Genomic DNA, 12,741 nt, shown 5'->3' on the forward strand with positions numbered 1-12,741 from the left:
GAATATACAAATGTAAAGGAGATGATGGGGCTGACACAATAGAGTATTTAGGTCTTTGATTAGAGCGAAAAAAAGTTGTTTTTTTAAGATTTACTTCTGTTCTATAAAATAATCGTCACATTTATCGTTCTTTATTAAACAATGAAATACAAAGTCGGACACAATGGGGCCGTCCCTGAGTTTGTGAGAGAAAACAAACTCACTCCTGTTTTATTTTAAATAATAAGGATAGTATTGCCGATTGAATTATTCAATCAAAATTTTCAACATGATGCTCACACATACAAGACATTGTCCCAAGTCTGTTGACCTGTTCCGCATGAGCTACCTTCCCCCACACCATCGTTCTTATATTCAATATCCTCGGAAGTACCAGAGACACGGATATCAGGTGATATTTTAACCATTATGAAACAGGAATAGGGGGCAGAACAAAAGAAATTGCCAATGGTCTTAAATGAGAGAGATAGAGTGAGAGAGAGATAGATAGTGAGAGAGAGAGAGAGAGTGAGAAAGAGATAAAATGAGAGACACACAAACAAAATTCGCAAATGTAGGAACATGAAAGAGAGTGATAAATAAAGGAGAGAGTGATAAATAAAGGAGAGAGAGAGAGAAAAAAAGAGAGAAAGAAAAAGAAGGAAAGATACAGAAAGATAGAGAAAGAGAGTCACAGAATGAGAGAGAGAAGGAGAAAAAAGGGGAAGAAAGAGAGAGAGAGATGGAAAGAGAGAGAGAGTGAGGGAGGAAGAAAGAGAGAGAAAGAGGGAGAGAGAGAAAGAGAGAAAGTGAGAGAAAGAGAGTGATCGAGAAAGAATGATAAAGAAACAGATTGTAAAAAAGAATGATAAAATGAGATAAGCGAAGAAAGACAAAACGAGAGAAAGAGAGAGAGATTGTTCCCAAAATTTAAAAATTATATCCAGAATTACAATGCACACATCTGTACTTAGACTTCCAACTATACAATTAAGAAATTTATTTAACTACCCCCCCCCTTTCCGAATAATCTTTTACAATGTTCTTATACACACATTCTTATCTACTTCACCGATAGGCAGTTATTGAATAGGATTATGCATTAAATTATAAGAATTAGTCATTTACACTTTATCATAGTAGCAATAATGCAGTCAGCATGTATGTGTAAATTCCCAATGAAATCAGAGAAAAATTTATGTTATTCTGGTGAAACCCGGTATTTAATATAGCCCTCTATATATAGAATATATTTTTTGTGCCATATATATAGTCAAAGCGTGCACCCGAAGTCTTATCTACCTTGAAGACTTTTTTTTTAGGAATTTAAACAACAAATGTAAATATATATTTCATTTTCATTACAGAACATTAGTAAAAAAATTTTTTTAACATAGATGTTAAACGCAAAGGGTAGCTGTAATTGTGATATAATATAACTAATGGTAACTATTATTACTATTATCACAATTATTTTTTTAAGATATATATATATATATTACACATCTTAATCTATATAGCGTGTGTGTGTGGTGGGGTGGGGGAGGTCACGGTCGAAATATAGTATGAGATTGAATTGAGAAACTGAAAAAAAAAGTTATATGAGTGTGTGTGGACCTATGTGTCAGGGGCGCATAATGGAGCAGGTGTTTCCAAATGAAGCCAAAAGTCTATGTCAGAGAAAATACGATGCGAAGACAGACAGACAGAAAAGGAAAGAGAAAGCATGCCGGAAAATTTCATTGCAACAGATGCACTAAAAAAGTAATTACCTTCTTTTTTAAAATAACTTCTGTAATATATACAATACGTTAGGTTGGTCGTTAAAATGCGGCCCGTTTAATACAATTCAAGAAAGAAAAGAACGAAATGTTCCGGCCATAATTATCAATATAAAGCCTGAGAACATATCAATGGACGTAGCCGCTGATTACTGGTAGTGTATATATATATATATATATATATATATATATATATATATATATATGTTCTATAGGTACAGTTATAAGTAATATTGGTAAATTTAAAAAAATTGATGACTTCAGTGTATCGCGAGGCTACCAGTCAAAGATGTGATCCATATATTTGCCTCATCCAGCGCAAACGTCTGGTCGTTTTGAGATATAACATGAATCTATACAATTAGGACTAGATCTTGAGAAAACCAAGTTGTAAAATTGTGTTAATTCATGTTAGTTTTGTGTGTATTTTATAGTGTGTCGTTACAGTGAAACATCATCGACAGATTCTTCAATCATGTTCCAAGTGTTTTGCTTCATTTCGACTTTGACAATACTTTATGTCATGAAAGTAAAAGGTAAGAAATTCTAGTCTTAAGTCATTTTTTTTCTATAAAAGAAATCGTAAGTAATTTTAACTTTTTTTTGCATAGCTTATATCGATTCATTCTTTCTATCTGTTTAGATATCTGTCTGTCTGTTTGGTAAAAAGTAGGAACATGAGTTTTCTCCTCTTTCCCATTCACGGATGAAGTTGAAACTTTGCACAATTATTCATTGCACTTATCAAAACGTAAATCAGTTAAAACAATTAATTAATTAGTTAATAATTTATTGATAATTAACTGTTTTGTTTGATATCAAAATAAGGGGAATAAGTGATACTTGAAGAGATGTGATGCAAATATGGATTTATTCCCCTTATTACGTTTTGTCATGTTTTTTTTCTCTCACTTCCCATTCTGGGATCAAGTTGAAATTTGCATAATTATTTATAATCGACGACAATTTAAGAATAACCGATTAAATAAACACTACATAGTTCTATTCCCAACTAGATTGAGTAGTACAAAAATGTTTGTTGTAAAATGTTTTACATATTTCAGATGTTCCTTCAAAGTTAAAAGCAAGGTTTGAACCGGGGACCATCGATAAATCCAAACGACAGTCCAGAGCGCAAACCGCACGACCAGAAAGCCTTCATTAAAATAAGTTAGACTTTGAATTTCTCGTAGGCCTTAGTGTGCTTATATAAAGATGTCATAATGGAATTACTGCTTTTGGACATAAGCGAGACCAATCGTTTTAGAAGGCCTAAACACTGACCTGCAACGTCAGAACCTGTGCGTAGTTTAGACCAATAGCTCGTTGCCATATCATACAGACCTGTGGTCTAAACTGCTAGACCCCTTGGGCTCCGCAGAAAGTTAAAGAATTATATATAATTAAAATGACATTTTCGCCTACAGCTAGTTTATCCATTCAGATAATTTGATTAATAATCCACTAGTCACTCACTACTGTTTTATATGTCTGTTACGTACTATTCTATGACGTCCTAAACTTAAATTTGAAGACATCCTTCACTTGGATATTCCCAACTGGGTATTTGACCCTTTAACACGTAAACACAGTTCCAAATCGCATATGAATCCATACTAATACAGAAGCAGCTTATTGAAATATCTACTAATGAAGATGTTTCAACCAAAATGTCACAAATTCAGGTTACAAAAATATATTCCTATTTTAAAGTCTGCATTCTAGGTCATTGTACAGAAGTTGTTGACTGTTGTCCCGTCTTCTTGTTTGGTACACACTTGGATTCATTGCCTTAATGAACCTCATCACAATTAAAAGAAACCGACTCGAAATTTAGGCTCGTTGAAATTTGCTATTCTTGCTTACATACATGGAGCTAAACATAAATGCATTTATAAAAGCTCATCAAAGTCATTCAATTTAGTAAAAGTTTATTTTAAACAAAAATTATAATCTCAATAAACCGCCTCCAACAAATTGTTCTCCCGATGAAAATCAAAATGTTACATAGTCTCTTGTCGGTTGGTAAACGCACCAACAAAAACATATGTTTCTTGGAACCTTCGGGCTTCCATAGACAAAGACAGATCTTTCCTAAAAAATCCCATTATTAAAGACTTCGTTCGTCTACAACACAGGACAATGGACAAACTAGGGATCGTCAAGTTCGGACAGTTTCTGAACAATGTTAACGTGAATTGTGTAAACCGAGAACTTATGTTTTTGTCCTATGTGTTGTTGGCAACGTAATCTTACTGAATAAACAAATTTCTCTGTATTTATGTAGCATTTTCTCTTAGGGGTCCTTGAACAAGTTTAGACTATTTCAAGGGGTCCGCGGGCCAAAAAGGTTTGATAAACTCTGCTGTAGAGGTCTATCCATTGCAAAAGACGGAGTGGAATGGAGAAAGAAGGTAGACAGATCTTGTGTGGTGCTCCTACGGTCCAACAGACTACAGGATAAGTGAAAGTGAAGGCCATCTATGAACATCTCTAATACAGGCCTTGACCCTCAACACCTTTCTCCACCCGCCACCATTTTTTTTCTGTCGTTCAATGTCATGTTCCAGAGTGTGTCTCTGTGTGACCTGACATAAATCTATAGTAATCAATAAATATCTATTATAAATGTATAGAGCCTGAAAAGTAGGTCTACATGTCATTCACGTTACACTTGTAAATGTGTTTAATAATACAGAATTTTTGACAGCTAATAATTTGGTTACATTCTGTTTATTTTTTGTTTATGTAAAAGTATCTACTGTCAGGTTTAGGATTTATTTGCGTTTTTAACTAGCTGTATACTGTTAAGGTCCCGGGGTTCAACCTGACAAGAACATCACTCACACACAGTCGTACATACAGTAAACAACTAGGTGAATAGTTTAAATAACAACAAAAATAAATGAATTTAATTGTATGAAACATATATGTGTATGTACAATGAGGATGACAAATAGACAGTATATATATTAGATATATATATATATATATATAATAGGTATATATAAAGATATTATACAATAATTAATTTAAGCACCTTTGCTACGGCTATTAACTTGTCACCCGGGCTTTATGGTCCACCAGACTCTGACCGACTGGCGTCACAACACTGCCAACCTTGGTAATAGTAAAGTTTGACAATGACAATGAAAAAAAACTGCAACTGTATTTCTGAGACGGCAAGCGACGCCCACAACTCCAACACTGGCACCCCTAAACAGGGGTCCCAAAAATCCAACTGAATAATAAGTCCGAGAAACTGGTACAGACAAATAACGTTTTACGAGCCAACACACCGTCCGCTACAACCAAACTAGAGGGTGAACTGCCTCATGACAAAGAATGACCGATAGATGTCACCGGACTTTGTGACGTAGCAAAACAATTCAAAACAAAAAAAATACAAGACACTCTCGCCCCGTACACGTACTACCAGTAGAGGAAATTAAAAAAAAACAGAGTTAGGAGAAAGAAATAGATACTTGTCTATACTACGCGACATCCCCCCTCCTCGACGAACTGGAAATTTTGAAAGAAATTCCAGTCATCAAAAATCCTTTCGAAGACAAAACTTTGTAGAAAGAACAAGGAAGAACAAAAAGATCATAAGTGCATCTATGTGACATTTCAAAATGTAATAATGGAAGAAAAAAAATGATGGGGAGTCACCAATTAATGAACCAAGGAGACACAATACACGTCAAGATAAAAATCCAATAACAAAGAAAAGTTGGTTACCTTGACTTTTAAGGTGACCCATATCAACTTGGGCCAAGAACCAAGTTATATTACAAAATCATATTTACAAATACAACATTAATATAATATACCAACTTATATTCATGGTAGATAAATACAAATTATATTCTTGAAATTAGTATCATTTGCATAATATAAAACACAAGTTCAAATGTTATAACTTATAGAGACATAATATAAATGGCGGATGGAAGTCTATATCAATCTTGAACAAAGATCAGCCAGCAGATTGTGCTCTCCCTTTACGTGGGCAACGTCAAAGGAGTAGTCTTGTAGCATCAATGCCCATCTTGTGATACGTGCATTTGTAAAGTTTGTGCTCCTGAGATACGATAAGGCCTTGTGATCAGTCAGCAGGTGAAATGTTTTACCTGCTAAATACCTGTCCAGTTTCTTAACAGAATATACTATGGCTAATCCTTCCCGTTCAATAATAGAGTACTTCTGCTCCCGAGGCAACAACTTACGGCTTACGTACTTTATGGGATGTAACACACCTTTGATACACTGACAGAGAATACCAGAAATTCCTTTATCTGAAGCATCGGTCTGAAGAAAAAAAGATAGAGAAGGGTCAGGTAAACGAAGAATAGGATACTTACTCAGACAAGTCTGCACTCTATTCAATGCCTCCGCACACTCATAGTTCCAGTCCACTCTTATAGACTTGCCCCGACGTAGTAACTCTGTAAAGGGGAATACTAAATCCGCGTAACTCGGAATAAATTTGCTGTAATAATTTATCAGACCAATCAAACTACGTATTTCTTTCTTTGTAGTGGGTGTTTTAAATTCCATGATCTTTTTTACATTGCTAGGATCAGGTTTGATAACTCCCTGTCCCACATTATGACCCAGAAATTTAACACTAGTGTAGCCCACCTCAAGTTTATCTGGTTTTAGTGTAAAGCCGTTCTCTCTTAGAGCGCGAAAAACATTTCTGACACTTTTCGAGTGTGATTCCCAGTCTTCACTGAAAATACAAATGTCATCGAAGTAGAACAATACATTTTCTACTCCCCTTAGCATACTCTTAACAACCTTATTAAAATGACTTGGAGCACCGCTCAACCCAAAGGGTAAGTAGTGGAACATATAATGCTCCCCAAGAACTCTAAACGCTGTAAAAGGTTTGCTCGTTTCACTGATCGGAATTTGCCAGTAACCCTTTGTTAGGTCCACCAATGTAAAGTACTTGGCTTTATACAACATGTTAAACAAATCTTCTTGTTCAGGAATTACCTCAGCAGGTATTTCAGTAATATTATTTAATTTTCTAAAATCTATACAAGGGCGGAGTGTGCCATCTTTCTTCTTAATTATAACAACTGGCGCTGCATAAGGGGAGTCCGTCGGCCCTATAATTCCCAATTCTAACATGTTGTCGATTTCTTGCTTCACTTTCTCTTTCATATGAATGGGCACCGCATATGGTTTCAGAGCTATAGGCTTCTTATCAATCAATTTAATTTTAAACTTTTCGACAGTGGCCCTGCCAGGAACATTGGATATAATGTCTCTATACTCTGTTAAAATTTCATTTACTTGCATCTTTTGCATATGGTTCAAATTGGGGTTAATTTTGACCTGTGTGAAGACATCCTCGTGAATCTTCTCTTTCTGCGTAATTTCTAGCGTTGGAATGTTAGGTAGCATATCATCATTATATTCATCCTGCTCAGCAACGTCTTCCTCCCCTACAACTGAAACCATATTAGCTGACAAAAGTTCATTTCTATTTTCATCTGCAACACTTAGGTTATCTCCCTTCTTTACCCTACAATGGTATTTCATAAGTCTGTTTATATGATATATCTTTGTCATATTTTCTTTCTGGATAACATAATTAAATTGGGAAATCTTGTTTAGAACCTTATACGGGCCCTGCCAAAACACGGACAGCTTACTGTCTCTGTGTGGTTTGAGGACTAAAACACAGTCACCCACATTTATATCACGCCTCGATGAGTATTTGTCATATTGTTTCTTGTATTTATTTCTGTTTGCCTTACTGTTGAAATTAGCAATAGCAGTCACCTCAGATAATCTTGTCTTCAAATCCAGTAAATAACTGAATACATTCTTGTACCCATTTTCCTCTTCGTTATTTACGAACACTTGCTTTAAGATAGCCAAAGGGCCCCTCATTTGTCTTCCGTAGACAAGCTCAAATGGTGACATTCCCGTTGTTTCGTTAAGAACCTCTCGGTAGGCGAACAGTGCTGCGTTGACTTTCCGGTCCCAATCACAAGGGCTATCCTGACACACTTTCCTTAGAAAGGATTTTAAAGAAGAATTAAGTCGTTCAACCATCCCATTAGAACTCGGGTGGTAAATGGTAGAATGCACTGGTTTGACAGAGAAAAAATTACAGACCTGATTGTACAATTCCGAAGTAAACTGTGGGCCTTGATCACTTAAAATTTCAGTCGGTAGCCCAATTCTACAAAAAATACTAGTTAGTGCTTCGATAACTGTTTCTGTGTTTATATTTCTCAGTGGTATCGCTTCTGGCCATCTCGTAGCAACATCTACTACTGTCAAAATATACCTATTCTTATTGTCAGTTAACTCCAATGGGCCAATTATATCTGTTGCAACTTTATAAAACGGAGTGGTAACAACATTCATTTGGCCTAGCTCCACTCTGTCACAACGACGTGGCATCCTAGCTTTCTGACAAATATCACACGACCTCACAAACTCTTTTATGTCTCTATCTAAACCTTGCCAGAAAAAATATTTGTAGATTTTACTTTTTGTCTTTCTTAATGACAAATGTCCTGCCAACATACTCTCATGAGCGGTTTTCAACACAATTTCTCTCTTAGCTGAAGGTACAACTAACTGTCTTTCTTCCTCACCAAACTTTCCCCTAAACACTCTGTACAATAGTCTATCAAACACTTTATATTCCACACTTCCATTCTTTTTATTATCTACACAACTGTCCACATGTCGCTCCCATAGATCTTTTAAAGACGGATCACTCAACTGTTCACATAAAAATTCTTCGCTTGTACCTAACACATCTCGACATTCTTCCAATACTCCACAATCACTTACAGTGCCGCCCTCAATCTCATTTGTCATTGACCTAGTTACTGCTGAGCAATTAAACTCACGACTCACATTACTGTCAACATTCCCAAGAATTAAATCTGCAACCGGATCTTTAAAGCAAGCTACGACATATTTACCGACAATGTAATCCGACTCAATACTCACACATGCCAATGGATAATCCTTCACTGTCCCATCAACAAGTTTTAATTTATAAGTACCAGGAATCATATCTTTCTCACCAACTAATGAGCTTCTAATTCCTATAACACTCGAACCAGAATCTTTCAAAACAGACACACTTATCCCATTTACTCTCCCCTTTTCAAACTTCAGCTTACCCACAGACTTATCACGTAATGTCTTATCCACATATGAAAACGTTTTTCTCTTACAGGGGGAAAAATACTCATCTCCTTTCCCTAAAGTACAATTTCCACAATTTTGAATATTGTGAGGACCACTCAGTCATCTATAAGAACCTCCTGGGCCTTGATCTCTGTTTTGGTATGCCCTAGTACCACCCGTTCTACTGTGCCTGTTATTGTACGAATTCTCGTATGTAGCATAACTTTGTCTCCCAACACTATTGCCGCGGATTCTTCGACCGTTACCATCAAACTGCCTTTGATAGCGACCTTGTGATGCATTTCTACTGGGCCTTTGTGTGTTAGTGGAGATTGTGGGTGCGTTCCTATATCTAACATCAGAAGCAGGACTAGAGTTAAGTTGCGAACGTTGAGGGCATTCTGACGCTTTGTGGCCTCCCCTCTTGCACTTAAAACAAATAATTAAGTTACTCTCAATCCCTGGACTTCTATTTCTCACAGGCTCACGACACGCTGCCGCAACATGCGCACTTTCTTCCTTACAAATAGACACATCTGACCCCGACTCACTGCATGCTGCTGCAACATATACACTTTCTTCCTTACAAATGGACACTTCAGAACCAGCTACCTTAAATCCTTCTATAACTTCTAGCATATTATCTACTGTTCTGTGTTTGCTCAAAACTAGTTGCCTGTATACGTCACTCGAAACACTTTCTAAGATCCTATCTTTGATCAACAGGTCTTTTAACTCCTCCACTGTTTTACCGACTTCGGCCATCTTGCACCAATTGTCTAATGCTGTTCTCAATTCTGTTACATATCTCCTAAAGTCGTTTTGACTTGGTCTCACGAGATGGAATCTTTTGCGGCAGGTTTCCGCGTTGATATCTGCATGGCGAAGAAGTGCAGTCTTGACTTCTTCATAATTCTCGCTAAGGAACAGACTGTCCCTTAGCATGAAGTTTCTGAGTGCGGTGGTCAGTTTATATGACAACAGCAAGGACCACTCTTTTCTCTCTATTTTGCACCTTGCTGCAACGGCCTCAAAGTGTGTTAGGTAAGCTTGGAGGTCGTCGTCATCTTTCATTCCCTGGAAACTCTTGTCAAGCCTGTCTAAGACATTCTTGTATCGCACATCCCCTGACTGTCCTGCCGCCCCGCCTGCCTCTGGCGCAGACTTTTCTTTAAGCCTAGCCAGTTCTAACTCCTCTTTCCTCTTGATTGACTCCTTGGCATCTCTTTCCTTCCATCTTTCGTGCTCCTCGCGTTTGGCCTTCTCATCACGTTCAAATCTCTCTTCTTCCTCTTTCTTCCTAGCCTCTTCTTCTGCCTTCGCCTCTTTCTTTCTAGCCTCTTCTTCTGCCTTCGCCTCTTTCTTCAACTTCTCCTGCCGCTCAAACCTAGCCTCTTCCTCTGCCTTCGCGACTTCCTTATCTCTATCATATTCAGCTTTCCGTTCCTTCACATATTTCTCTAGCCTTTCCCCTTCGTACCCCATAGCACGGCCATCACTAATAAATTGTGACGTTACCGTTAACCTGGTTTCCATGGTCTAAGTGCCTTACTGTGTTAAGCTAAATCAACTAATACTATTATTATTATTACTATGATATACTATAATATACAGACATAAGATGTAAACTACAAACTACGAGTGTGTCGTATGGCAAAGAAAGAGAAAACCTATCTGAGCAGTATCCAACGTCGGAGAGAAAACGCCTCACTCCAGGCCGATGCGTAGAAAGGTAGCTGCTACAGGGACTTCCAAAACACCAACACAGGAACGATGGCCTCTAACACATGTATCAACGGTCAATCCCCACACACTTGTCTGTTGTCGGGAGCGAGAAGACACTCGTCACTCGGTCATAAGTGAAGCACAAAATTACATGAAAGAAAAAATTAAATAAATGAATATAAATCACAATCTTGAAATATCAACACCTATAGTCATATGATGATGAGTTCAAAATCATAAATGATGAATTTAGCTATGGTACAATCCTCAATATCAACAATATGGTAATATGGAGGTGAATTCAAACAAATTAATGATAAATTTAACAATGTTTCAAGCCTCTGCTACTTTTGATGTCCAAACAATTATGAGAAGTACACAAACAATTTTTTTTTTCTTGAGCAAATTGTACCCAATACATCAAATATAAATACAATAAAGGGGTATTAGGCAGTATATATATTTTTTTTTATTTTATAAGATAACAAGACTAGATAAGACAATCTATGACCTAGTAGTCACAGCCGGACTCTGAGCCCCCATTTGTCAGGTTTAGGATTTATTTGCGTTTTTAACTAGCTGTATACTGTTAAGGTCCCGGGGTTCAACCTGACAAGAACATCACTCACACACAGTCGTACATACAGTAAACAACTAGGTGAATAGTTTAAATAACAACAAAAATAAATGAATTTAATTGTATGAAACATATATGTGTATGTACAATGAGGATGACAAATAGACAGTATATATATTAGATATATATATATATATATATAATAGGTATATATAAAGATATTATACAATAATTAATTTAAGCACCTTTGCTACGGCTATTAACTTGTCACCCGGGCTTTATGGTCCACCAGACTCTGACCGACTGGCGTCACAACACTGCCAACCTTGGTAATAGTAAAGTTTGACAATGACAATGAAAAAAAAACTGCAACTGTATTTCTGAGACGGCAAGCGACGCCCACAACTCCAACACTGGCACCCCTAAACAGGGGTCCCAAAAATCCAACTGAATAATAAGTCCGAGAAACTGGTACAGACAAATAACGTTTTACGAGCCAACACACCGTCCGCTACAACCAAACTAGAGGGTGAACTGCCTCATGACAAAGAATGACCGATAGATGTCACCGGACTTTGTGACGTAGCAAAACAATTCAAAACAAAAAAAATACAAGACACTCTCGCCCCGTACACGTACTACCAGTAGAGGAAATTAAAAAAAAACAGAGTTAGGAGAAAGAAATAGATACTTGTCTATACTACGCGACATCTACCATACACAATCCTTGGCCCTGATGACTGACTGACTGACAATCACTAATTCTGCCATTAGCCGTGGACGATAAAATACGAACATTTAACCTGTTATTACTTATCAGGTACATAGAACAGCTAAGCAATGTTTGAGATCGATAATACAGCGGTGAAATTTACAAAAAAGATTTTTTTATTCGCCATATCGACCCAATATGCTTTTGAAAGCCGACATTTAAATGTCTAAAATACAAAACTATAATTCGTTTCGTCTTAAGCACTAACACTTTTTTTCGTCACATTGTTTTATATTTATGTTTATTGCTACAAAGATCTAGATCTTAAATTTCATTTTCCTCGAGAAAATTGCCAGAGTGAATGTGTGGAACTATCCTTAGATCAGTGTGATTATCAAGTCAAAAAATAGTTTAGTGTACTACATTATTATAAGCTAGGATACAACGCGTGCTTTATAGAAAGGTGTGCTTTGTATAACACTTTTTTTACTGACCTTTCGTTAGGGGCTGCAATATATATATATATATATATATATATATATATATATATATATATATATATATATATATATATATATATATGTATATAAATATATTCGTTATGGGGTGACATATACATACATATATATATATATGATATAGTTAGACAAGAAGGCTAGAACTGTTGGGCCTAAGAACTGTGTATGCACTCTCTCTATTTGGGGTTGGGGGTGGGGGGAGGGTCAACAGTACCGGTAACTGATCATTTAAATAAATGAACTCAATTTTTCTCTAAAAAAATTAAAAGTTCCCCT

The 12,741-nt window shown here is 36.5% G+C and overlaps 2 protein-coding genes across 9 annotated transcripts in view; one reads left to right on the forward strand and one right to left on the reverse strand.

Annotated features, from left to right (window-relative positions):
• LOC106063845 (uncharacterized) overlaps positions 1-12,741 on the reverse strand; it is a 102,049-nt gene that overhangs the window by 36,044 nt on the left and 53,264 nt on the right. The gene's annotated exons all lie outside the window — the stretch shown is intronic.
• Positions 1,246-12,741, forward strand: part of LOC106069966 (uncharacterized) — a 36,084-nt gene continuing 24,588 nt past the window's right edge. Inside the window, exons 1-2 of one of the 7 annotated variants that reach the window (XM_056009521.1) lie at positions 1,246-1,318; positions 2,208-2,296. In XM_056009521.1, coding sequence (XP_055865496.1) covers positions 2,236-2,296 — 61 coding nt within the window. In that variant the 5' untranslated portion in view covers positions 1,246-1,318; positions 2,208-2,235. Of the gene's footprint in view, positions 1,425-1,471; positions 1,744-2,194; positions 2,297-2,403; positions 2,512-12,741 lie in introns of those variants that run through there. The other 6 variants (XM_056009522.1, XM_056009523.1, XM_056009519.1 and 3 more) reach the window with 6 other exon arrangements.

Source organism: Biomphalaria glabrata, chromosome 14, assembly GCF_947242115.1.
Source record: "Biomphalaria glabrata chromosome 14, xgBioGlab47.1, whole genome shotgun sequence".
Taxonomy (NCBI): Eukaryota; Metazoa; Mollusca; class Gastropoda; family Planorbidae; genus Biomphalaria; species Biomphalaria glabrata.